Raw genomic sequence first — 27,719 nt, 5'->3', positions numbered from 1 at the left:
GGAGTGAACGGAACTTTTATTCCAACCCGCATTTTCGTAAGAATTCCATGTAAATTATTGCTCTCTGTAAGTATTTATACATCTTGTACATGAGGCTTTATTGGGTGTGTACGTTAAACAATCCTGCCATACTCCATAATTATTCTACCGTGTCGATTAGTCCAATCTAATCAATGCCCACCATAAAAAAGGCAATATCGATAGAAAGAGGACATCACCCAGACAGCATTTTGATAACTGGGTAAACTGTTTGGCGAAATTATATACGAAAATGCGGGTTGGAATAAATAATCTCAAAAGATTCCTTCCGTTTTCATACAAAATCTTATTAACAATGACGGACAAGAGGGTACCAGGCCTAGGTCTGTGAAATCCCGTGCACCCAGGATGTTAAAACGACAAACGTACATATCTTATAAAGAAATCTTACATTTGAAGGTGTGCATCAGTACATGTACATTACAGAACTGCATTCTCCAACAAGTGATACATAAATGATTTTTACTGTGTACTTTCTTCCTTTGTTTTATTTCTAAGTTTATTTCGCAACATTATGTACAGCGTGATCTCAAACAATCTCCAAAGCGCCATGTTATGGGACATCATGAATACAGGACATGAACATTATTTATTTTTGGTGAATAAATTTCATCGTTTGACAATGATTAGAAAAGTTAAATGTATTTGTGGAAACCAAGAATTTGGTTCGTTATTGGTCTATAAACTCCACTTTAAAAAATCAGCAATAAAAATGATTGAAAATTTATCTTTATAATAAGAGTACTTTAAGGATGAAGTACAGACCCATTCATACCTTAATTAATTCTGCAACTGAGTGCAGTAAGTGGTAAAGGTTTTGGCATAAAACATTGTGCAGCTTAATTTTGAAACCTGTCATGTTTTGCTTCAAGTGTGTGTGTGTGTGTGGGGGGGGGGGGGGTCCTTCAAGTGTGTGTGTGGGGGGGGGGGGGGGGGGGGGTCTCACACCTTATACGCACCTGTCTTTTTCCTACAAATGAAATATGCTATATATTCATTATGAGAATTCTTACGATACATAATGTGGACCATGTTGATAGCTTTGGCTCTCTCTCTCTAGCGATGCATTTCCATTCTGATCACGCTGATCCGTGGAATCCAGACATCTGTCCATCATATTGACACTGATTAACACGCTATCAATATCATATTTCAGACATTACTCTTCCTTTCTTCTTTGATAAAAAAATTCCATAGAAGACATCTATAACATAAGTCATTACATTTAAAAAAGCATTTTTATGTAGCCTTTCGGTCTATGATATGAACAAAAACGGTATCAAATTCAGCAACTTTTCAGTTCCCAATAAGAAAACTATCACATTTTTTTTATCTGTAGATTATATTATCAGTTAATTTTGATTTTAGAAACAATTTAAGAAACCGCCGACAGGAAGGAATATGATAAAATAGCTAACCGACATGAAGAATGAACTATCAAACAATAAAGCACATCTCCCAGAAATAAATATCAAAAGATAGAAAACCGATCGACTTAAGCAAATATCAAAGGATAACACACCGATATAAAGGATATCAAAAGATGACACACTAACAGGAAGGAATATCATAGGATGACACACCGACATAAAATGTAAATATATCCCAATACATGACACACCGATAGGAAGGAATATCAAATGGATGACACACTGACAAGAAGGAATATCTTAGGATGACATACTAACAGAAAGTAATATCTTATGATAACACACCAATATAAAGGATATCAAAGGATGACACACCAATAGGAGGGATATCAAAGGATGACACACTGATATGAAGGATATCAAAGGATGAGACATTTTAAAACAGGAATGATATTAGATCAAGGATGACACACCAACAGGAAGGAATATCAAATGATAACACACTGACAGGAAGGATATCAAAGGATGACACGCTAACTGCAATGATATCAAATTAAGGATGACACACAGACAGTAAGGATATCAAAGGATGCCAAGCCGACAGGAAGAATATCAAAGGATGACAAAGGACATCAAAGAATGACACACTAACAGGAAGGAATATCGAATGATATCAAAGAAGGACATCAAAGGATAGCACACTGACAGGAAGGATATAAAAGGATGATACACCGGCAGGAAGGAATATCAAAGGATAGCACGTCGATAGCTAAAATATCAAATGACAGCACACGGACTGGAAGGAATATCAAAGGAAAGCAAACCGATAGGAAAGAATTTCATAGAATGGCAAACCGTGGAAAGAATATCAAAGATAGCGCACCGACATCAAGAAATATCAAAGAATAGCAAACGGACGAAAATAATATGAAATGATATCCCATCGACAGGAAAGAATATCAAATGATATCATACCGACAAGAAGGAATATTGAATAACACTACAATGATAGGAAGGAATATCAAATGATACTGCACTGACAGGAAGGAATATCAAAAGACACAGGAATGTTTATCATAAGATGGAAGAATAAAAAATCCAAAAGACATCACAACAGGAACCGACATGAAGGAAAATTTAAAAATAGCAAACCGAATGCAAGACCTATGAAAAGAAGCCAACCGAGAAAAAAAAATATCTGAAGATTTCGCACTGAGATATAGGACTATCAAAATTAACGAAACCGTATTACACTATTAAAATGAACAACAATAGGTAGGACATCTAGCTAAAGGAGAAAATTAAAAAGTTAGCACGTGACAGGGAGATTAAACACAAATGAGAGCAAAACGAGAGGGAAGAATAAAATAGATAAAATCACACAGGCAGGTAGGGTTATCGACGGATCGAAAAGAAGAAATATCAATAGAGAACAAACTGACAGGAATAAATTTTAAGTAAAAACATACTGTCTGGACACATCAAGATAGCAAACCAATGGAATTCGGTTGCAGTATGTCCCCTCGTTGTTCTAAACAGCGCTTTGGTTTGCTTCACCCCTTTGGCGTACATAAAGTGTATATATAATTGTACTTGAGATTATCAAAATTAGATGAAAGAAATTAATTCTATGTAAATGAAATTTACTTCATACAACAGGGATCAATATTGCATTCAACGATTGGGTGTTTATTTTTTTTTAGCGAAAGTCAACGAAATTTGGCTTGCAATTTTGATAACCTTGAAATAAACCTTACAAATTGTTAGATTTCGATGTTGGCTGTAGATTTCTGAAAATCGTACGTAGCGTTAGACTCATTTCCTCGTTTCTTTTTTAAAGAACCAAAAGATACGTTTATTGTGTCATTTTGCGAGAAATAAAATGACAAAATTAGCATTTGTAGCATGTTTAATTAAATATTAATAGTTCTCACCTACGCATTAACATCTATTAATTGATCGATTGTTTATAAAATCTATATATCCGATAGTTTAACTGTAGTTATACAAAGACCGTCAATCATGCTGGTTTTTCATACAGGTCTTCTCTCGTGGTCGGCAAACATGAATATTTTATTTAATGGGCAGTTCCTGACCAAATGACCATTGGAATTTTCGACGAACCTATAACCTCGACTTGTAAGTTTGGAAACCGCTTCAGCTCACTGTTATCGTCTTTTTCATATAAATTACATACTAATAACGATTCCACTTTTTATTCTCTTTAAATGTGCTGTTACTGTTCTAAGAAACCCTGGACATCCCAGACAATCCCAAATATTTCAAGTCTGTTTCAGACACCACATTTTGACCTTCTTTTATTTATATAAACAAATGAAGATGAAGTGATGTGATGTACATATCAATAAATAATTATAACAATATCAATGATTTAATATATCACAGTATATCAACAATATAAGTATTGTCCACCAGTTCATTTTTTCCCATGCCGTTTCTGGTTTGCGATCATTTCTCCCAATGTTTCACCTGCATTAAATACTGATATTTGGATTGTCATGTTGTCATCCGGGTTACTTAGTATTTGAAGGTGAAATATTCAGTCTTGCAGACATCAACCCATCATGGAGACCTAATCCTCGATAGATTCGTCGGAATCTCCCGTTTCTTTGCCATCGGCTTCCGCCATATGTCCGTGCTTTGTCTGTACGACTGGCACTGATACAGTGGTGGCTGCTGCTACTACCGGTTCCGGTGCCGACACCTTCTTGTCACACCCGAAGAAGCAGGTCTTCCTGTCCCTGCTGCAATCACTGGCACAATTGAAGTAGCCCTGGCGGTGAGACCGGAACAACAGACGACAGGGGGCGCCACACATCACTGCGTCATATATACAGTCCAATCGGCAGGCGTCTAGTGGCGATCGGCCTTGTTTGGCGTAATTTGGACGCCTAGCATAGACTGTTGCCAGAGTGAAAATAAGAGCGAGGAAAATCAATTTCTGCATCTAAAATAGAAGAAAATGGATTTGAAAGAAATGTTTTTTTTAAATACATATTGTTTGTCAATATTTTTCTCAACTTTAAAGAATAAATTAGTTGTTTTTAGTATTATTTTACTGGAAAGCACAAATTATGTTTATAGTGTTTAAGATAACTTATATTGTAAATGAAGAAAATCATGGTTTTTTATCGACGGTTTAGAAAGTTAATTTGAAAATAAACACCGATTATTTATCATGATGCATTCTTTGCGGATTACGTTTTAATTCAAATTGATTTTTTTTCCTTAAATTTATTTTATAAATAATATTTCTTCGGTAAATAATACATTTTCTTTTGATACTTAAATATTTTAGAAAATATATGCACAAATATTTTTCCATTAAGCAAATAAATAAAATCCAATCTCTACCTTGTTGAAATATAGTTGGTCTCACTTAATCCAATATGCGACTACCAAATATATCTCTTCTCACTGGCAGCAACCGCGGACTAAATAGTCGCCGATAAAAAGGCCCTTATATACTTCGATCATTTTCTATCATAAGATATCATTCAAATTTAGACCCTAACTTAATTTGCAATTAAGATACTGCACGTCACATTCATTCTATATCAAAACCTGTCTCGGATCAATGCTTAAGAAGGAAATCCGGTGACAATCCAGTGATTCATGAAGCTTATAAATATACACCATCATCTTGTTCAAAATTAATTTCTATCATTAGAGTTTTTGTTTTAATTTAAGAACAATATGTTTCTGACAGCTTTAAATTGAGGAAAAACACTTGATAATTTTTTTCTGAAATGCACTCATCAAGAAATAATCTCCCTTCCAAGTAAGAACTTTAGGTTGAGGAAATTACTTGATGTCTGTGCGGAACAAAAATATATGTAGAATAATTTCTGATATGTTCATTTGATAATTCAGTTAACTTCCCGAAATTACAACATTATTTAGATTTTGCAATGCAAAATAGCCATAACAGCTTACTTATCCTTACTCAGACCACTGTTAATCTTTTTATTAAGAATAAACTAGCTTTGGCCAGAGAGTACTGCGCAGTATGACGCCGAACAGTTACAAACCAACAACAAATACACCTGACATGATGTACACCGTTTAAGAAAGGCCTTGTTGAATTTATAGCAACGAAATTTCATAGTATTTTTATTCTAGCTTTTATATTCCGTTATTTTGTGTATATTTGGATGGGTTCCATTCGAGGTATCTGCCTGGTTTGACGCGTCGAAGACGCATTGCTACGATAGACTGACGCAAGGACGCATCGATGTTTTACGCGATATTTTGAGCTCACATGTTAACATAGAAAATATATCCACCTCAACACATATTTTTAAGTAGCTAGGCTATTTGTACATGTAATTTTAGGAAAATAGTTTTCAGCAAGAGTAAATGAACGACATAAATACAAATAATTTGTTGAAAAATTTTTTTTCCAAGCTATCGGTATTTTGCACACTAAAATGAGGTTATTTTGATAATGAAAAATATTTCAATCTATTTAAAATTATCAATTATGAACTCCATTCCACAGCTGTTTAAGGAATTTGTTCGTAAAAGGAAGGAATGAAACAATCCTTAATATTGTCGTGACAATATTTTGCCAAGAGGTCAATTAAAACATTTTGTAATCTGTAACTCATAATTTATGCAAAGTTAATAAAAATCTAATTTAATTAATTCCCAAAACCGACACCGTGCAAATATTAAAATCAGTTTTTAACTTTATATCGATAATAAAACAGAACAAATAGCGATCGATCATGTAATAATTGATCACTTTCACACCGTTAGAATAAAGACATTTAATTTCCTGTAATTATGACAACATCGTTCTTTGGAAGTTAGTAGATTTTTTAGAGTGGCCCAAAACGCGCGCGTTTTTTTCACGAAATATAACCTGGAATAAGCAGGTGGTTTCCTCCCTACAAACAACATGATGTTGCGATATTTTTATATATATAAGGGCGCTGCTCTGCAAGACCAAAACACTTTCAAGAGCACTTTCAAGAATAAAAGAAGAAATATCTGTCTCAAGCAGACCTATTGAAATACACATGAGACAATGATTGATTTCAAACAGTTGCTTTAGAGTTCTTTAGAATATAGAATTTCCCACAACAGTCAATTTGGATACAAGTCCAGTTACTAATATATGTACAGTTTTTATTTGTTTCGTATACATGGAAAATTGCTGGTTTTCAAGAAGATGCTCGAATGATTAAGAGGGATGTGCGACCATTTTGTACATATGAGGATAAGAATGTAAACATTTCTTGAACTGGCTTGTTTTTGACCGAAACTGACCAAAATAGATAGATAAAAAAGCAATAAAAATGAGAATCTACATAAGTATTGTTGTTTGCAAATTGTGCATACAAGAACAGGACAATGCCCTTTTCATCTATTAAAACAGCTGTCGAACTGCGCAGCTACAGACTTATTCTAAAGATTAAGAAATCTGAAAAAATATGAAGGGGGTTCATTGGTGTACTCTATACAACCGTTTGTTGAGAAAAAGTTTTAATCATGCACATTAATGTTGTAACTTTGCCTCAAAAGAGGTCAGTTTCGGTCAGAAATAAGCTAGTTTGAGAAATGTTTACATTCCTTTTCTCAAATGTACCAAATGGCAACACATCCCCTTTAAAAATATATCACCGGTTAAAATAGTGCGAATTCAGAGGAGGGTGCATCACCGAGAAGCAATACTGTGGTTTCATTAATATTCAAGGGTATCAATTTTCGTGGATGAAGAGAAAATCCCAGTTTCAAGGATAGGTAAATTCGTGGCCAATGACCCTATCAATACAAAATGTTAATAGAAATTGCACTTCGATGAACATTAAGTTTCATGGACCAACTAAACAACGAAATCCACGAAAATTGGTATTCAACGAATATTGATGAAACCACAGTATGACTCTACACAGTCAATCATTAAACGACTTCAAAATCTTCACATATATATGTCTCAAAACGACAGAGACAAAACGCAGAGACGTTGAACTAATGAGGGGTGGATTTGCAATGTTTGGTGCTGTGAACGTGTACTGGTAATCGAAGTGGAAAATGTTTGCGACTATCACAAATAAAACTGTGCTAATTGGAATTTTTGTTGAGTCCAAGTCTCAGATTTGATGAGTTGAGAATATTATAAAATTAAATAACTTTATCCCGAAAATATAAACGTTTTCATAGTTCACTTTTGAAATACGAGAAACTGTGCATTTTGTCCAAAATTCATAGTTGAATATTAAATAAAAAAAAAATTGAAATAGCCCGAACAAGACACAAAACAACAGAGATTGTGGTAAAGGGTGTAACAAAGTATAACACAGTACTTTTTTTTAATGATATGATTGTTCAATTATAACTCATACAAAGCTAGTGTTGTTTAAATCCGTCATTAAAGGAAAATGAGATTCTCTGAACTACACATACAAAAAGATAGCCGCAGTGTTCAATACAAAGACATTGCATATAAAGTGACATTTTATATTAATTTGATGTTCCGTTCAAGTTAAAATGCATTTGAATGCGAGTTTTGAAACCTGTTTAAACCGCAGTGTATTCGAACAATAAATCTTGTTGTGGTTTTTTCTGTGTATGCCATATTCGATAGAATATTTAACCTCTACTTTCATTACAAATATTTTTTGTCAACTGTCGGTGTGATAATTTTGTGGGAATTCCCCATACTTAATTAGTTTCTTAACACTTCCAGACAATCGATAATGGTAAAACAGAATCAGTTTTTAAAAAGTGGGTTTTTTTTCTAGACATGAAAAGAAAAATGGTTCTCATAAAAAATTGCTTTTGGCAAAAAGTATATTCTACCAAAAAACGAAAAAAAGGGAAATAATGTATTTGTAACAACATGGTTACTGTAATACAACCAACTGAACACGTGACGGAATTCCATGCCTGTCCTGTGTCAGGTGACCTACAATTCAGTTCACATTATTTAACTCAAACCATCAATGTGATAGAACATGAGGTACATATATTAGGTTTACATTTGTTTGAAAAAATGTCAGAGGTAGAGCATAAATTATAGCAATACACGAGAACAAAATATATAAAAGTACATAAGATCAAAGTGATGGTATGCCTCATAAATTCAAAAGATGTGAAAGAATAGACAGATCCACAGCTCCAAGAGAGATGGATGGTCAATGTTATTTTTAAACATATCTTACCTCCTGGAAAGAAAAAAACATATTTTTGTATATACGTTTATAAATTGCTTTGAATTTTTTTAATGAAATATTAGAACTATTTAAACAGGAGCTTTGACTTTTGGTTTTTGTTTCAAAAAGGAACGTAGGCCTGTCTATTTCATTGGGGGCCACTCAGCTATGGCTCTTTAAAATCAACAAGATTTGTCTGGCTTTTGAGCCAAAACTACGAAATCTGTGTATACCTTATACATCCGGGTTTTTTTTCGCGTGTGCAAAATTTGCGAAAGGGGGGGGGGTGATCTGTAACATTTTTAGTTTGCGTCAGTTGTTTTTGCAATTTAAAAAGCTTCTCATAGAAAATGATACAGTATATAATTTCTGCGTATTCAATTATTTGCAATTTAAAAGAGATCACCAAACAAAGCAAAAATTAGATCATCGCGAAAATTATCGGATATACGGTTTTTAGCTCACCTGAACCGAAGGTTCAAGTGAGCTTTTCTGATCACCCGTTGTCCGTCGTCCGTCCGTCCGTCCGTCCGTCTGTCTGTCCGTCCGTCTGTAAACTTTTCACATTTTTAACTTCTTCTCAAAAACCACTGGGCCAAATTTAACCAAATTTGGTACAAAGCATCCTTATGGAAAGGGGATTATAAATTGTTAAAATAAAGGGCACAGCCCTTTTCAAAAGAGAGATAATTGCAAAACAATAAGTATAGGGTGCATGTCTTTAAAAATCTTCTTCTGAAGAACCACTGCACCAGAAATGCCAATATTTACACAAAAGCTTGTATATATAGTGAAGATTCTAAATTGTAAAAATCGTGACCCTCGGACCAAAACTGGGGCCCCAGGCGGGGTTCAAAGTTTAACATAAAAATACATAGGAAAATGTTTAAAAAATCTTCTTCTCAAGAACCACTGCACCAGAAATGCCAATATTTACACAAAAGCTTGTATATATAGTGAAGATTCTAAATTGTAAAAATCGTGACCCTCGGACCAAAACTGGGGCCCCAGGCGGGGTTCAAAGTTTAACATAAAAATACATAGGAAAATGTTTAAAAAATCTTCTTCTCAAGAACCACTGCACCAGAAATGCCAATATTTACACAAAAGCTTGTATGTATAATGAAGATTCTAAATTGTAGAGATCGTGACCCTCGGACCAAAACTGGGGCCCCAGGCGGGGTTCAAAGTTTAACATAGAACTACATATGAAAAATGTTTAAAAATTTTCTTCTCAAGATCCACTTCACCAAAAATGCCAATACATACACAAAAGGTTGTATATATAGTGAAGATTGTAAAAATCGTGACCCCCGAACAAAAAGTGGGGCCCCAGTAGGGGTTTAGATTTTAACATATATAGGAAAATGTTTTAAAATCTTCTTCTCAAGAACTATTGTGCAACTAATTGGGATATTACTATGCATACATGTACATCCTTAAATAATGTAGATTCAAAAACTTGTAACTCCCGGACAATTGATGGGCACCAAGAGGGGTTCAAAATTTAAACATTTAAAAAAACATAAAGGAAAAGTTTAAAAGTTTTCTTCTCAAGAACTACAATGTTTTAGGTTGTTGAATTTCTATGCATGCATCCTTCGCTTATGTAGATTCCTAATTAATAAAATCGTGACCCCCGGACCAATACTGGGGCCCCAAGATGGGGTCAAAGTTTATTATAGAAATATAAAGGTAACATGTTATAAAATCTTCTTCTCGAGAACTACAATGCTTCAATTTGTGAGATTACTATCATGCATACAACCTTGGATAATGAAGGTTCGACAGTTTTAAAATAGTGACCCCTGGACTTATACTAGAGACCCAAGATGGGTTTAAAGTTAAATGTAGAAGTACCGGTATATATGGAAAATGTTTAAAAATCTTCTTTTCGAGAACTACAATGCATCAATTTATCAGATAACTACGTAAGCACCCTCAAATAGTGTAGATTCGAAATTATAAAAGCCGTGACCTCAATCTAATACTGGGGCCCCAAGATGTGTTCAAAGTTTAGCATAGAAATATAGAGGGAAAATGTTGAAAAATCTTTTTCTAGGGAACTATAATGCTTCAGCTTGTGAAATAACAATGCAAGCATCCTTAAATAATGTAGATTCCAAATAATTAAAACTTTAGCACTGGACTAATACTGTGGCCCCAAGAGGGGTTCAAAGTTTAACATAGAAAGATATATTGAAAATGTTTTTAAAAAATTTTTCTCGAGAACTATAATGCTACAGTTTGTGAGATTACTATGCAAGGATCCTCAAATTGTGTAAACTCTAATGTAGTGGAACCAAGAGTTATCTTTCTTGATGTTCTGTACAGTCTGAGAGTTATTCCTCTTGAAGTGGAACTCTTCTACGTTCAGTTTTTCAGGTTGTGTACGTGCGGTCCCACCGCAGTGCTACACATTTTCATTCCTATGTTACTATTTATCTTGTTCAAGCCAACCATAAACCTCGGACCATAACTGGGTCCCCAGAAAGGGGTTCAATGTTTAAAATAGAAAAAGCATATGCTACGAAATGTAATGTTACAAGGAACTGCTGTTCAGGTGAGCGATGTGGCCCATGGGCCTCTTGTTTATTTGAAACCAGCGTCATTTTAAACTTTTTTGACGCAAGAAAAAGATAGTAACGCTCTACCGAAAGTCCAAGGTATTGTTAAAATGGTTTTAATGGCTATCGAATCGTGGATCTGATACCCAGTAGGTATTTTCTGACCAACAAGCCTTCATCAGCTACACGATTTATACCCCGTGTAATAGCACTCTTTTAATTTATCCGGAAATAAATACTCCCATGCATGCAGTTGTCTCAATACATAGAAAAAAAATAAACATATGCACTTCACAATTAATTAGGCCTAATGATTATTTCAATTATTATATTGCATTTTATTGTTGTCTATTTTGAATGCAGTGTTGCCCAAAGGAGCAAACGTTTATGATAATGAACACAATTTCAAATCTTATTTGATCCAAGATGTCATTTACGAGACATTTTTTGGTTTAAATCAGCAAGCCTTTGACACAAAAATTAAATTAAGTTCTCTAATTATAACTAAGATAATGAACTACTTGGGAGGACAGCTAATCAGAAATATGCGATTACATAAAGCTATTTACCAGCAGTGGTCATGTGTAAAGGTGTAATAACCTCAAAGCATGCATTGTCTCGGTAAGACTTTGATATTAGTTTTATCTAGCAAATGTTGACTTTTTTGAATGGGGAATTATGGGCAGTTTTAAAATATTTTTGGCAATATACATGTATATATACTGTGCATACTTTACATTCACATGGATTCTTTATTAAACTTTGATGATGGAATTCGAACCCTGACATGATTTTAGCAAATCCGTTTAAAGTCAGTTTCTTTCTCAAAATCTTAAAATTGTAATTTTTAAACAAATCAATATTGCATGCCCCTGGCTCTTGGGTATAAGCGTATTTCACTGTACTCACATATATATTGTGTCTTCAGTGGGATGCGATCATATAAAGACAGAAAAATTGTCATCACTACCTTGTTGCTTTGCAAGACCAAAATATCAGCTGAAACCGTTCAATAGACTCCTCGCTTACCTATTAAACTATGTTTTATTGAGATTAACACCCATTTTTGTGCATACCTTAGCTTTCCCAGCAAATTTAAACACAATGTCATTGAATGTTCGGTTTTCTTACTCCCAGATACTGTATATCGTATATAGAATATCAACACATTTAATAGAACAAGCAAGTCATAAATCATGTAACACATCATTAGTATGGATGCCACATTAGACGAGTTCAAAAGTCTAATTAAGACGAGAGTTTGATGACAGAGCGTGATGGAGATTGTAATATCCTTGCCAAATATTATTTAATTATCTACAATGTGTCAAATATCAAAAGACCGACGTTTTCAGTGGGATTGATGTTTCTATTTATAGACCTTCCTTGTCAGTGCCAGGAATTAGCATAAAGACTGTATTTCTGAGTATATAAACGGTGTATAAGTGCACAAACATGTACTTATTTCAGTTTGTTTCCCTGCCGTGCGACAAAACAAAACTGAAATGGATATTGGTAAATCCCGGGAAAATTGACTACTGTCCGCCCATTTCGAACGTCGGTACTTCCGTTTTTTTTCACACTGAATGAGAAATAAACATATTACTCTTTTTTTTTTTTTTTTTTAGAATTTAACCAAACCCATATAAATAGCCTTCCGGATGTGTGTATCCCTCAACACTATTTTATTTATTGACTATTGATGGACGTGTTCGATTAATCATGATCAAGCAATTTGCAAATGTTATTCACAAAAAAGTAAAATGTCGCATTTGCTTATCAAACGCAATTAAATACCATAAAAAGGTTTTGTAATTTTTTGTACACAAGGAACGCGCACACCTTTATGCATATTGATGTGAGAGTTCGTCTGATTTATTATATACGATGCAGACAAAGTGCATCTAGAGGATTTTTTATCTTTTCCGTGATGACGTATTTTCTCTTGCACGTCGGATCTTTCATTAAAACAGACGGCAAAGCTGACACTGGGTCATGAATCGGGACAAAACACATAAAAAAAAAACACACCGTCACTTAAAATTTGAGAAAAAAATCAAGTAAAAAGAATTCCTAATAATGTAGCTACAATATGTTCTTATATCCTTATACAAAGCTTTTTTTCTGAATGATTTTAATATACATGATGTCTGAAAATGGCCACTACCAATCAACCCTCCTTGTTTTTGAAACGGTGTCACAAGCAACCGTAAACACACTCACACGACAAAAGTTTGTGTTTTGTGAGACAGTTTATAGTCACAAATAAAAGTAAACTATAGGCCTATTGGCTGAAATGTGTACCATTTCCAGTATTTCATATATACTGTCTTTAGTTCACCGTTGCTTTAAAGAAGAATTCTTTAAGGTGGTATGGGACACCTGTCGATATTAATGTGAATGCAAGTACATTATAAGGAAAATACTTTCACCGTTATATAATTTTCAAATTTTACAATATTTGCCAAAAATATATGTTTTAAAATTTTGGGGAAAAGTAAAAATCATAAAAGCTAAGTGGGATTCGAACTCATGTTGTACAGATTCGCAGTTAACGCTCTACTGCGCTACGTTACATATGATAGTAAGTCCATTTGTTCCATTCAGGAAAGTGCAGTTTTTTATTTCAAAGAATTGATTGACAATTGATATTAATACACTGAAGGGCGTATCAATCAAGTTGAAATCAATCTCACCTAATAATTGTATAATTTAAAAACAATTAAAAATCTGACAAGTGGTGCACTTTGTCTTATGATCTGAAACGCTTAAGAACAACCTAAAACAAGAACCCCGTGAACCCGGCCACACTCAATGTTTGCTGTGTTTCCCCGTCAATTAGCATTCAATTTAATTTTTTTCGAAGATGACGCAAAGTATTGTCGGGCAACACTTTCCATCTCATTTCTCGTATATTGCTATTGTTTCATTCAAATCATGACCATGTGAACTGAATTCCTAATGCAATTTCTGATGATTTTTCATACAGATGTCGTGTTGTAAATTTTGAATTAACCGGGTGTCAGTAAATACAAAATTTACAACATGACACCGATATTTCCATGCCAATTTTACCTCATCTAAATTCTCAGCCTCAAAGGTTTTGAGTTGAGGTGTATAAAGGAATTTGTTTTTGGTGACGGTGGGCCCAGGAGTATTTCATGAGGACCATGAGGACCATAACAAAATTCACGACCTTTTTAAAACTCTGCACTTCATATGGTACATAAAATATTTAACCCCTTTTAGCCACGCAAGGAATAGAGACCAATAACATAGGCTTGTACAATGTAAGTTAAAAATCATCCAATGTCCTCAGGAATGCTCATTCAGTATAAATCAAATGAGTTTCAAGATAAAACATAAAAGTCTGCTAAAAATAAAACACTCATCCATAACAACCGTATCATTTTATTAATGAAGGCATATACACTTAGATATTGAACAATAGATTATATCTACATTTCATTACAATAGGTTTGTCCTGGTTAACAAATAGTATTAATTTTTAGGCTGATGGTTTTTCTGTGGTTTAACATGGACCAAAATTGGAACTTGTGGTAATGAATTTGATTCTAATTTCTGGAATTAAAGCAAGAGCCTGACAGGATTTTTTTTATGAAAAAGAAATTGACAGTTCTAGCACAAATGAGACCCCAGCTAAGTGTATGAGACAGGATATAATTGTAACAAATAATATACAGCATATATATTTTTCACCCTGTATACAAAATGGCTATTGCATACAAACAATGTTTTTTATAAATAAATAATACAGAATAATTATCTCATATTTTTGTTACATTAAAGTTTTTTAACTCCAAGATTGTAATCTAGATACTTTCAAATTCTTTGAATTACAAAACTCTAATGTAACATTTGGACTCTAACAAAATTTGATATCTTAATATACATGGAAGTGATTGAGAATTTCAGACTTATCCTTTAAACTACCTTGCACATAAATGCTAATCAACAATTTAGTTTAAATGTGAATAAAATCATATTTGAAAAGTTACGTAACCATTGGAATGAAACGCGCTGATGACAAGAGCACTCGTGGATACATACCTTTAGAGCTTATATAGGTAGATACAATACTTGTACATATATACATTTATCTACAGGCCAATAGTGTTGTACTGTAACAATGATTAAACATACAGTGTCAGTTCATCAGCGATATTCTGTGTTAAAAACAAATAAAATGCCTAAATATATTCATATATATATATATCTATATTTGTAACAATTAACAAAGCAAATCATGTGATGAAGTTCCTACAACCATTAATATTACCTGGTTTCATAATGTCATAATTAGAATTTCACAACCAATCAAGTCAAGAAACAGGGATGTGTCTGCCATGCTTCAGCAGACATGAAGGATAGAGAGGGAATGGATTTTGAACAGGGTTATCATGAATGAATGGGCAAGGCGAATCTTTGATGAATAAAACAAAGTTTATCACAGGTTCCATCGGGACAAAATGTCGGCCGTCCTTATTGCATATATCTGTCTTTGGAATGCATCAAAATTTGGTTTTTCTCTCTGTCTGTCTCACTTCTTGACACTTTTCTGTTTGTTCATGCTGGTCAGCATCAGACTGATGTATGAGGTCAAAAGGTCATCCATCTTGTAGCCCTGGAAAGAATCCACATATGATGTTAATAGAAAAAGATCAAAGCTTGGCTGTAGGAATCATGATTACATGTACCATCTATAGTGCGCATTGTCTATGCTGTATTGTGAAGATTTTAAGCAGTTTATATTTTATTCTAATAGCTGTCAAATTATTAAACACTGTCCCCGCTTTCATGATAAAGGACAATATGGAAGAAGCGTTATAGAGGACTTTGCTTTAACCTTAACCTCTGACTACTTTATTTGGTTCAAGATCATTGTACACCTCTGTATCAAACAATCACATTATGGGTGAAGAATAAGGCAGGTAAGGTCACAAGGAGAGAAAATAGGTTCCAGGCAAGGATTTCACAAAGGTGTCTGCTATGATCTTGACATTTGACCAAGAAACTTACACCAAAAGCTTTAGAGAGAGAGAGAGAGAGAGAGAGAGAACAAGGTCTAGATGACAAGAATTATACAGAGCCCTTGATATTACCCCCCAGAAACTTGGTCAAAAGGAAGGTATCTGACACTTACCAGGGAGGTCTCACACAGTAGCTTGCTTCCTCGGACCAGGTTACCAATAGTCATGTGAAAGTACGTGTTTCCACTGCTCCAGTTGGAAATCTTGGTAAATGGATGGGTAGCAAGGATCTCCTGCAAACAATAACAGTTTTATACTAACAGACAACTCCAAGATTAAATTGAAACTTCTTTAAAACATCTCTAATATTACTTATAAATACAAGCTTGCAAATCGTTTGCACTTGGTAAGTATATGAAATGGAAAACATCTACTGATCACATTCTATCCTCTATAGCACTTTAAAAATTAGTTGAATACACTGCATGTGTCTTTTTGTGCAGTGCCTCTGTTAACTAAATCCACTCCCTCACTTGATTACCGGTATATCCATCTAATCATGGATAACTAGAAATAAAACAACAGATCTGTGAGTACCTTTGTACTTGGATGAATGAGGTTGACGCCATGTTTGTTGATTGCTATCAGCAGGATTTCTGGGTAATTTGGCTCCGTCGTCTGTTTGACCTCAAAGAATGCGGATCCAAAGGTTGGCCATTTGTAGATGATCCTCAGGAACTCCACTTTAGCTTCCTCAGAAGACATTCCTGCGTTCTTGTTGTAATATCCAATGATTTGCTGAATAGGAAACAGAATTCATCATAATCTCTGTCATCCAATTATTTAGATGTAGTTCATCAAATTACCTATAGGATTGCTTGTACTCACTCTCTTCCAGTCATCCGGTGAAGAAGCCTTTACCAAGTCACTTGGAATGAGTTCCCGAAGCATTCGTCTAAAGACACGAAATTGATAGAATTAATGAGAGATTACATTAAATCATCATAAAGAAGACATTCATCTGAAAGGATGCATGTTTTACTTTATGATATCTGATGATACTTACGGAATGTTGGCGAGACCAGATTTGTTGTCGCCACATTTGACGCGATAAATGAGGGCCCCCAACTGAGCTGCTTCCTCCTTCCCACATTTATGGTAGCCGCGCAGGAGTTTAGGCAATTCCTGTGGTTAATAAAGATTTGAATGAATTTTCCAATGAAGATTTTTGGAAATTGACTAAAGAATTGCAACTTTTGTTGTGGAGTAACAGCCCCTATAACCACAATCTTTCTTGATTCAGGAACAGAGAGTTTTTGAGTTATTTACACCTCTTAGGACGAAATACACACCTGGTGGTAGTGGAAGATCTGGTCAGCATAAGAATCTTTCCCTGGGACAGTGTTTGTCCATAATTTCTTCATGAAGAAGACTTGGTAGGTAAATGATGGAACACTCCCTGTAAGTTAATATAGATAATATCCACTGAGATTAAACAATAATATACATATCTATGTAATACTGAGTATTCATTATTTGTTCATGAATGCAAGTATATACAGAAAACTCAAAATAGCGAGTTTTACAGATTTACAAAATAAAATGTTGAGGACAAGATTTAACAACACAAACCATCTCGCGTGGGTCTGGCTTTCCTGATCCAGTCCGTCAAATGTCGGACAAAATCAAAGAAGAAGTCTCCCTCGGGCACACTGATAACTGAAATCAGACACAAAACAAATTGCAATAATGCCTGGTAAATAATGTATCGCCGCATTTTTTATGGGCTACTAATTTTAGCATAATCTCCATTAATTACATAGAAATTGTATATAATATTATTCTTAATAAAGTCAACAATAAAGAAATTGCACAAAGTAAAATCACAAAAATTAAATGCCCCTATATTGGAAATACATGTAATGAACAAAATTTACATTTCCAGCAGAAAAAAACCCTGTTATGTGTTTACGTCTTTCCATCATAATGCTTGCAGTGAATGAGACAACAATGTTCTGCTTATTGTACAAAGGTTTTACCTTTGTCTGCGATCTTGACAAACAGACTGAATCCCTCAGACGACTTCAGCATCAGCTTATTGGCAATGTTATGGCAGAAATCTTTGGCTCTCGTACTTGACTCTACCTCAAAGGCCTGCAATCCATTGTCAATGTTTAGTTACCCACAAACAGGCATATCAATTTAAAACGGTGTTCAAAAATTCATTTCTAAAAATAATGGTCATTAAATTTCTTTAAACATACTGATATACATTAATGAAAACAGCAGCTAAAATCTCAATATTATGTTGTAATTACAAATCCTTCCACTCCATTCTCTTGTGGGAAAGTTAATAAAACCTCCACAGCTCAATTGAAACGGTTTGACCACATTCATTTATTTTTTCGCTTTTCAAGATTTTTGATAAGACTAGCCCCCCCCCCCCCCCCAACTTTCAATTTGCTTCCAACACCCCTGTACTTTATGAACTTTACAACATTTCAGATAAAAAGTACCCAGGCCATACCCAAGCACCCATGTACCCAGAAAAGAGAACCAGTGACTTTTACCTCATCTGTGTCATCAGGGAAGTAGACCTTGTGAAGAATCTGGGTCGTCTTGTGTTGTATGGCCTCTACTTCAACTTGATGGGGAGGATATTTTCTGGTTCCATTTCTAAAACAAAATACACGTCATTCATATTACTTTATTCATCATTCAATGGCACTCAAGGACAGTCTTGTTATTTCACAAACTGCTCCATCTAAATAAGGCTTATCAAGAAAAAAGTAATTTTAGCACAAATGCATTTCTCTAATATCTTCTTTAAGAGGAGCAGTTTCTTAGAGGTTGACATACACCAAATAAATGAAAGTGTAGGTATTAAATAAGTTAATAAGTCTTATTATTTAAGACAGAAATAAGGCTGAATGACCGTTCAGAAAAACAAATAATTCCAAATGAATGTCTTTAAAAAAACAACATTTATCTTATTTTAACAGAGAGATAGAAATAATGGTGTAATTCAGGGGAGACAATGAGCTACAAACTTCTGGGTCTTCTGCATCCTGTTGACACAGTCGGTTGAGATCTGGTTTCTCCGTGATCGCAGGAACTGCAGCACTTCTCTGGTCAGGTTCGTACTGGGGGTGAAACACCCTGTCGCTAGCCACATCAGTTCCCAGCCACGCCTCTCACTGGTGCTGCAAGGTAAAAACCAACCCATCAATGACTCTTATATCATGTGTGACAGCCCATCAGTAGTCTAATCTCAACTCATCCAATCAATGCTCTACTATCTTATGTCTGGTCACAGGCTCATACTGTAGATTTCTACTATCATTGTTAAATTGTGAGATGCATCCCTTAAAATCTCACTGTAATTTTTTGAACGGTTGTGAACTATATAAACTATGTTAACAAAAGTTCAGAGTTTATACTCTGACTCATGATTTGATATTTAACATTAAAATTGCAGTAAACAATTAATCTAAAATAAGGGTATTAATAATTAAATTCATATTTATCAAAATCAAGCTAGTTGTATTGAATTGTCAACTGTGTTGTTGGAACTTTGAGAAGCAATGTAAGATGGAAGAGAGGAGACTTACTCGTTCCTGTTGTCCGTGAGCTGCTTGATGATCTGACAATAAATCTCATCTCGCAGAATCTCCTGCAAAAACAAACACAAAATCACTTAGAGTAAGACAAGATGAAACAGAGAACTAACACAATGCAGAACTTTAAAAAAAAAAAAAACCAGCTAGGTATTGCAACTTTAAAATAATTTCATATAGGATTGAAATACCCTAAATTTTTTCTCTTCTGTATGAACAAAAGTCAAATGTCAATTCAATAATATTGTTTTATTGAGAAATTCCCATGACCCCCCCCCCTCCCCAACCCCAAAAAAAGAAGCTTTGGAAACAGCTTTTTTGCACCTCGATCATCACTATTTTGGTTCAGAAATCCAACTCATTGTCCATTCAAACCTTCCACAAACTAACGTATTGATATTTATTGGTAACATTAATGTTAGGAAGGAAAACTTACAGTTTTCAAAGGAGGCTCAAATATTTGGTCAGTCAACTCATTGGCCGTTCTCCCTCTTCTAGATGGGTGGTCTCCCATGTATTTCAGGATAGGTATTCAGAGTTAAGGAAACTATCAAACCAACAATGTCTCAAACATAAAGATAATGTAAAGTTTGGAAAAAAATATAAGTTTCTAATGCTGGGGGTTAACCTGCTATGGACTCTTGTCCAATTCCGAGGGAGTTAACGACTCTCATCTGCATAGAGATTAGCAATGACCTTTTGAGTCCCATGACTTAGAGGGATTTAACTTCTTACTGAAATAAATGTACTTTCAGTGATCTGTTCCTAGCTATTGAGTCTTATCTCAAAAGAAGAAATGTCAAAAAGGATATCCAAAAATGCCATGCATGCCTCCTGGCTTAGGTCATCACGACCCATCAGTTTCTTCAGCAGGGGCTGTTTTAGGGGCTCTTTTGAATACCGCCATAATTCATCTGGTTTTCTTCTTCTGGCAGTTGAAAGGGTCTTGCTCAGGGTACGTTTTGGGGGAGGCCTGAAAATGAAAATAACAGTAAGTTACCAGCACAAACAATTCATTAGAGCTTACTCTGATATGCCATCTTTTTAGTTTAGTATACTTCCAGAATTTTCCAACCATACATGTTTATTTGTCTAAATCAATAAGTTGTGTAATTTTCTTTTAGCTCATGTACAACATTATTTTAGTGAACATTTTTTGTGTTTTCGGGATCTCTACATACTCACAATTAAGTTTTATTAATTTCATTAATATTTTCAAAATAAAAAATATTGTTTTTCAAGTTCATGTGTATGCAATATGTACTACATATTGCATGTAGTCATGTTTGGCTTTATTTCATTTTGCACTTTGATTACAACAGAGTTACTAAGTTCAGCATGGTGACTATGACACTGTACCTGAAGTGGTCAAGTGAGTACTCCTCTAAGGTGTACATCTTCTCCCCCGTCACGTCTGGGGCGGTCTCCTGGTGGGTGGGGGCCAGGGTCTGGTCCGTGGACTGCACAAAAAGGTTCTGTAAAACACAGCATCTATCCATAGAATGTTTTAATAAAAAAATTACAATTTCATCTGAGGACTGCACAAAAAGGTTCTGTAAAACACAGCATCTATCCATAGAATAATTTAATAAAAAAATGACAATTTCATCTGAGGACTGCACGAAAAGGTTCTGTAAAAAAACAGCATATATCCATAAAATGTATTCAAAACAAATGACAATTTCATGAAATATTCCTGTACCTATGTGCTGTTTGGTTATGGTACAGTTGTGTATCTGGTATCTGTATTTTTTTCAAGATTTTACAATATTGAAGAAATAAATGCCCCAGAAGTTATTCCAGTTATTGTGAACTATAAATATCATGTAAAAAGTTTAAACAGGAAAAAAAAATGACAACTATAAAAAACCAGTTAATCACTTTTCCATGGTTTCCATTATCAGCTTCCTTACCAGTATTTCCTGTGGAGGTTTGGTGATGGTTGGAAGAACGTACACACACTCTGCCGGGAAGTCTCCCTTTTTCTTGGTGCGGATGCACTCACCGATACACCAGCCCGAGTTCATCACCGTCTCCCCGTTCTGCTGATCTAGGACAATTAGATCTCCCTTATTGAAGGACAGGAAGGAGGAGCCTTCTCCTACAGAGAGGAAGCATCATGTCAGACAACAGAAACAGAGTGTCAATAATGTGCATTTAGTTTATTTAACCCACTCCCTACTTGCTCCTTTACAAAAATCTACTGTAAACTTTTATTTGGGTCAACCATATTTGTGATTTACCATAATGATTGGTAAACTGGTTTGCAGTTACCAGTACATGTACTTATTTGTGCCACCAAACTTATGAAAACAATCTTAATAAATATAATCTCAGACATTCAAAGAGTAGCTTGGTGCTTGAAATATTTGTGGGAGGAATTTAATGAACTCTGAGCAATTTTCTATCGTGCAATAAAAGTTTAAAATTTATTTACAGCATCTTGCATAAGATGTTTTGCTATTGTTTGTTTATTGATTTAGTAATTGTTTTTACCGGGTGAGGAGTAGTCCTGTAGAGCTATCACATATTTGGAGCGTTTCTTCAATCCCTCGAGGAACGTGACAACGAGATCCCTGATGTCTTCAGCATTAGGAGATGTAAATGTGTACTCATCTCCCTTCACTGTGGCAAGAGTAAAGCTTTGGCCATGCATCTTTCCAGTTCTGTAGAAGATACAAGGAAAAACTCAAATATTTATCAAAGACAAAAGAGTACACTCAAATGCTAATAAAATCTTATTGATCCATGAATGAAAATTAACCTTTTTTACTATTTAATTAAAAGAAATGCTGTAACTTTACAAGGATAAATGAGATCTATTTCATAAATGTAAAGTACATGTTTGTGGAATCATTAAAATTCTTGTGTAATTCACAGGTTCAAGGGGAGGAGCACAATTTCATTTACTTATATGGATAATGAATACCGGTAAATACAGCGTTTTATTACTTGTTCATGACGACTAATATTTTTGACCAAGCCTTATCCAGACCCGTCTTGTTGCAGCAACCATATAATAATTTTTGGATTGTGAAATAAAATATTATCGACGAGGTTCTCGCAAAGCTCACAAAAATTTCTAACCAGTGAATAAAAGTTGTTTTACAGTAAGTTAAACCACCACTAACTCTACTGATTCCCCAGTATGTATCAATGCTGTTAAACTCACCTGCTACTCGACACTGCTGTGATTTCTGGGAAGGACAACTCCAGGAGGACCTGTTCCTGATCGTCCACAACATAAACACCCGTCCAATTAACAGCAATTATCACATCGTTCTTTGGTAAGCTCGGTCCTGCAAACTTGTAGGCCTCGTAGAATCGAGAGAACAGAAGCGGCCACTTATACTTGGCGTAGCTCACAATGTCCTCCTTCACCTTCTGTGCTCGGACTTTATCGTTGGTGAAGTATGGGGTTTTGATTTTGCTCAATATGGTTGAGTGCCAGAAGTTGACAGCATTTTGTCGATTGAGGGCATAGTCAGGAATGTAGGAGGGTAACAGGGACTGAAGCTTCTCTGGGGTGGGGCTGCTACCGTGCTCTATGTAATACTGCTGGGCGGCAATCATACCCAGGTCATCCTCCTGTAAACAAACAAAAGGTGTGGTAATGTAAGACATTTACAGTAATTTAAAACACTCTGAATGCCAATATAACCTTTTTAATTTCCATTTCAACAGCAATGACAGTTTAATTACTTCAAATCTTAGTTTTGAATCACTAACTCATCAGATATTACAAATCAACAACTATTACAAATCAAATTTGTTTGCCCCTGGGGCTTTGCTACAATCATATTATACATGTACATAGCATATACCTGTACAGAGAAAAAAACAACATCCTGCCTATGGTTACCTTGTCACATCTGTACTCTCCAAACTTGATGCCCCTGACCACCTGCTGATAAATCAGGTTGGTGGCTGTCAGATCTTCCCCGGGATCATGCCAGGGAGCGAAGATTTCTTTCCTGAAGAAGAGTCTCCATGGAGCATTCCGTTCCTGTGCTCCCTGTTCTTTGGCATACTGCTCGCACTGCGAGATAGCGTCCATCACATGGTCTCCCCCACTACCCAATGAGGACACCTATAAGGATAAAAGCTTCAGCTCAAATCTGTTCATTTAGGGTAAAAAAACACCAAGTACTGTAAACAAACTATTTATTACATGCAAAAAAACTTCACATCAGGAACCATCCAATATCTCTTATTGCCTGATGTCATGGCATATCTAATTAAGGTTTGAAAGTTGCCTTCTCCGAAACAGTGCAGGCAATGGGAGCTGGCAATAACAATATTTTTCATTAAAAAAAATAACTCGATTCCTTTTTAATGTCAAATTTAAAATTTGTGATAAAAATTTTATATGGGATGTGATAAGAAATACTGAGCAAAGAATTCAAGTGCACATGTGTAATCCTTATTTAAAAATAGATAGCTATAGTTGTTTGATTTTTCAATCAATATTGGGCGATTTCATTCATCTTGAAAAAGGATGTAATTTAAGTGTTTTCAATTTACAGTAAACCGTATATGAAAGAGAGCTTTCCTGTTATGAGAAACCTTTGCTTAAATATGACAGAAAGGCCTGATTTTGCCATCTTAATATTATACAATTTAAAACTTTTGCCACATCACGTCTAACAATACTTTTCTGAAGTTATCTTAAATCAAGAAATAGTTTAATTGCAAATAAAATTATCATGAAAAAAGCATTATTCAAACTTCAATCTGCATGTTCTGTTTATAAACAACAGCAAAAATTAATTTATACAAGCTTCCAATGGAATAATTTTGTTAAGTCAGGCAAGCTTTTTGGAAAGCTTATAATTGTATTTCTTTAAGATTACCAATTTCTCACTGGTAAAGAAAAAAACCACATTAAAAAAAATATTGCAATACAGTTTGCTTACATTTGCTCAAATCAGCCATGCTGCACTTGAATTTTGAAATTGCCTACTCCAATGTTGTACTGACCTTGTCAAACAAAGCTATGTACAGAGAAAACCCAAACTGATCCCGCAGACCGATTTTCTCCGATAATTGCTGACAGAGTTCTCTTGCCGTTGTGGCAGAATCAGCCAACAGTGTCTTTGTGTTTCCATCCATAAAAGTTATTGGAAGCATGAGAGGTTTCTTGGATTTGGTGGCCTGTAACTCCAGCCAACTTGGGGGCTGGTTCCGTGTTCCATTCGCAAAAGTCCTTCTTAATCTTTCTTCACAGTAGGGGGCATACCCTGGTGGTCCCTCATGAATAAAGTTCCTTAAGTACTTGATGAACTGCAAAGAAGAGCACAATCATGTTATAACTGTACACAAAAAATGTTATTTTTAGTTTTTTTTACAGGCCCACAATTCATAAAAGTATAATACAGCTGGCACGTTTCTTTTAAAAATTTTATTATGATATGCAAAGGAAAAAAACTCAATTTTCAGCTAAAGCAGAGCTTGAGAAACTAAATATTATTTTTGGAGGCATAACTTCATTGACACCTTTTTTTTCATTATGAAATTGTATCAAGGTAATTAGGAAGAAACATACCTTGTTCAAATCTAATAACAACTTCTGATAAACCCATTTAATATTATGTAGTCTACCATCTTAGATCTATTTCAACTGAACTGAATTACCTTGTCTGACGGAGCAAAACACCCAACACAGAGAGAGAGGAGGATCCAGCCTCGAGCATGGCTGCTTTTGGATGGGTTCTGTGTCAGCTGTTTGCTGATCTGACAGTATATCTCATCACTGAAATGACAAACAAACATTCATCTACCATGTTGTACTAGATGTAGCAAGAGATACCTGGCAACTGTGATTCATTGTCAGGAACAATACGTAATAAGTTCTGAATTTGTAAAGATTGCTTTCATGGACATTGGTAAGAGAGTGCAGTTTTTTTCAGTTCAATTTGAGTAAAAAAAATACTAATGGTACTGCATTGATTTTAAAATGATTAACCAGTTACTAAATTAAACAGGTATAAGTATATAAATACAAGAGTATTCTCATCAATTCCTTATGACTGGTATCAAAAAATATCCATAAAAAGTTTAAAAGTTTTGATAATTTCATATTCATACGTCAAGCATAATAGATGTATATAATACAGCATCACACATTTTTCAGAGCTGTTAGCCCTATCCTTACCGTAGATCTGGCCTGAGGATGCCGTGTCCGATGATGAAGTGGAGTTTCTCCAGGTTGGAAGATGGTCGGTCCTCCAACAGGGCGTTACTTCCGCTGGAGGAGAAACTGCTGTCCAGCTCCTGCATTAGTTTACGCGTCACCTCCTCCGTAATCTTCGACTTCTTCTTCAGCGTCAGGGACACCAGCTTCTTCCGGACGCTTCGCTTCCCAGACCCGCGGATACCAGGAATCGGCTCTTTTTCCTTGAGAAAGAAATAATGGGTTCCAAGTCATAGTTCTTGAAAAGTTAAAAAACATGCAGTGGCCCATTTGTTGCCTGATGTTTTCTGTGCTTCAGTAGACATGAAGTTAGTGCACAACTTGAGGGCAAAGCAAAAATAGAACCAATTTTCATGTACCGGTAGCTGTCAAGTAAGTAATTATTTTATTTTATGCAAAGGTTATTTAACAGAGTACCTGGACATGCATTTAATGGCTTAAATAATTAATGAATTTGGAAAATACAGAATGCTGACTCCTTTCACAAGTAAGAGGACTATTATAATAAACGACGGATACTCACTATATCTAGTCCCATTCTTTGAGCCTCCTCCAAATCTTTCTTGTTAAATTTCCGTCCCAGGGTGGAGTAGATTTTTGTCATCACTGGTGTTGTGTCCTGAAAAATGGAAAAGTTTGTAAATCATCCGTAAGAAAACTTTGTTTACTCTGACAATTCAATCTACAATTTGGATAATCAATGTCTTTGCATGGTATTCATCTATGTATATATTTCATTACATGTTTATTCATTTAACACTCTCTTTGTATAAAAAGTGAAATTTAGATTGAAAGAAAACCTGAATCTATATAAGCATAAAAGAATTTACCTTTGCTTCAGCCATTGCTGTGTGGTATTTGGGTTCTGGTAAATCTCCCATAAATCGTAAGATTGTAATCCACACAGCCAGGGCAGCCTATACAACAGGAGAGTTTCAATACATTTGATAAAAATCATAAAATTATTACAGATTTGTTGCTTTCAAGCTACTACCGGTAGTATATAAGACCTGCAATTTCTCAACTACATGTATTTCAAGGCGCCACTAAATAAAAAGGAAACTTTAAAAAAATCCAAAACTACACAAGACAGTAATCAGTAACAAACTGATTTTACAAAGAGCTATGTCACTCAATACGTCCACTCACCAGTTTATCACCATCGCTTGCCAATGGCAGCAGTGGTTCTCTCAGCACGCGCCGAATATAACTGTGTGTGGCATTGTTTTTGAAGTACATAGCGGCAAATTTGGAGAATTTGTACTCGGAGAGATCTTCCTCGTCATCCGGCAGAGGGATGGCCATTTCATCCAGGTCCAGTCCGTTCTCCGATATCATCCTCCTTCTCTTCTCCTCAAGGTCCTGTAAGTGTCAATGGATTACAGCCATTTCATATTATCAATGAATACAAGAATAGGTGGCCTACATAATTGAAATTTCTTTTAAATTTTTTTTTAATCTATGTCAAAGGATGAACATTCGTTTCATTACAACCACACGTACAACAATACATGTAGGTAACCTGCATAACTAAGGTTTGTTTTTAATATTTGAATTGTGAATGATTTTCAATTAATGTACATGATTCCAATACAGAAGTTCAAAATATAGCTTGGATATTTAATGATATTTGAAATGTAGAGGTATATTAACAATCAACTTACCATGAAGGGGTACGGTCCATCACCCTGGGGTTCGTTTCCATCATCATCAAAGATGTCAAATATTTCTTCAACCTTAAAAAAATGAGATTGCTTGAAA

The 27,719-nt window shown here is 35.0% G+C and overlaps 2 protein-coding genes across 2 annotated transcripts in view; both read right to left on the bottom strand.

Annotated features, from left to right (window-relative positions):
* Positions 1 to 4,002: 4,002 nt before the first annotated feature.
* Positions 4,003 to 4,377, bottom strand: LOC128182304 (uncharacterized shell protein 1-like). Its single transcript, XM_052850886.1, has one exon. It carries the CDS (start codon positions 4,375 to 4,377, stop codon positions 4,003 to 4,005), a length of 375 nt encoding a protein of 124 aa, XP_052706846.1.
* A 10,173-nt stretch (positions 4,378 to 14,550) lies between these two features.
* The window catches only part of LOC128179385 (myosin-VIIa-like), a 69,011-nt gene continuing 55,842 nt past the window's right edge, over positions 14,551 to 27,719 (bottom strand). Inside the window, exons 21-45 of the mRNA XM_052846795.1 lie at positions 27,623 to 27,694; positions 27,108 to 27,320; positions 26,789 to 26,875; positions 26,482 to 26,577; positions 25,920 to 26,161; positions 25,400 to 25,517; positions 24,746 to 25,048; positions 23,628 to 23,855; positions 22,938 to 23,353; positions 22,262 to 22,431; positions 21,679 to 21,866; positions 21,125 to 21,240; positions 20,578 to 20,738; positions 20,202 to 20,293; positions 19,760 to 19,821; positions 19,199 to 19,351; positions 18,719 to 18,824; positions 18,188 to 18,302; positions 17,781 to 17,867; positions 17,501 to 17,607; positions 17,215 to 17,333; positions 17,037 to 17,103; positions 16,746 to 16,946; positions 16,322 to 16,441; positions 14,551 to 15,802 (exon numbers count right to left, since the gene is read on the bottom strand). Coding sequence (XP_052702755.1) covers positions 15,719 to 15,802; positions 16,322 to 16,441; positions 16,746 to 16,946; positions 17,037 to 17,103; positions 17,215 to 17,333; positions 17,501 to 17,607; positions 17,781 to 17,867; positions 18,188 to 18,302; positions 18,719 to 18,824; positions 19,199 to 19,351; positions 19,760 to 19,821; positions 20,202 to 20,293; positions 20,578 to 20,738; positions 21,125 to 21,240; positions 21,679 to 21,866; positions 22,262 to 22,431; positions 22,938 to 23,353; positions 23,628 to 23,855; positions 24,746 to 25,048; positions 25,400 to 25,517; positions 25,920 to 26,161; positions 26,482 to 26,577; positions 26,789 to 26,875; positions 27,108 to 27,320; positions 27,623 to 27,694 — 3,723 coding nt within the window. The 3' untranslated portion in view covers positions 14,551 to 15,718. The remainder of the gene's footprint in view (positions 15,803 to 16,321; positions 16,442 to 16,745; positions 16,947 to 17,036; positions 17,104 to 17,214; positions 17,334 to 17,500; positions 17,608 to 17,780; positions 17,868 to 18,187; positions 18,303 to 18,718; positions 18,825 to 19,198; positions 19,352 to 19,759; positions 19,822 to 20,201; positions 20,294 to 20,577; positions 20,739 to 21,124; positions 21,241 to 21,678; positions 21,867 to 22,261; positions 22,432 to 22,937; positions 23,354 to 23,627; positions 23,856 to 24,745; positions 25,049 to 25,399; positions 25,518 to 25,919; positions 26,162 to 26,481; positions 26,578 to 26,788; positions 26,876 to 27,107; positions 27,321 to 27,622; positions 27,695 to 27,719) is intronic.

Source organism: Crassostrea angulata, chromosome 4, assembly GCF_025612915.1.
Source record: "Crassostrea angulata isolate pt1a10 chromosome 4, ASM2561291v2, whole genome shotgun sequence".
NCBI classification, from domain to species: domain Eukaryota; kingdom Metazoa; phylum Mollusca; class Bivalvia; order Ostreida; family Ostreidae; genus Magallana; species Magallana angulata.
Note: the sequence above shows the minus strand (reverse complement) of the source record. Positions and strands in the feature narration are given on the sequence as shown.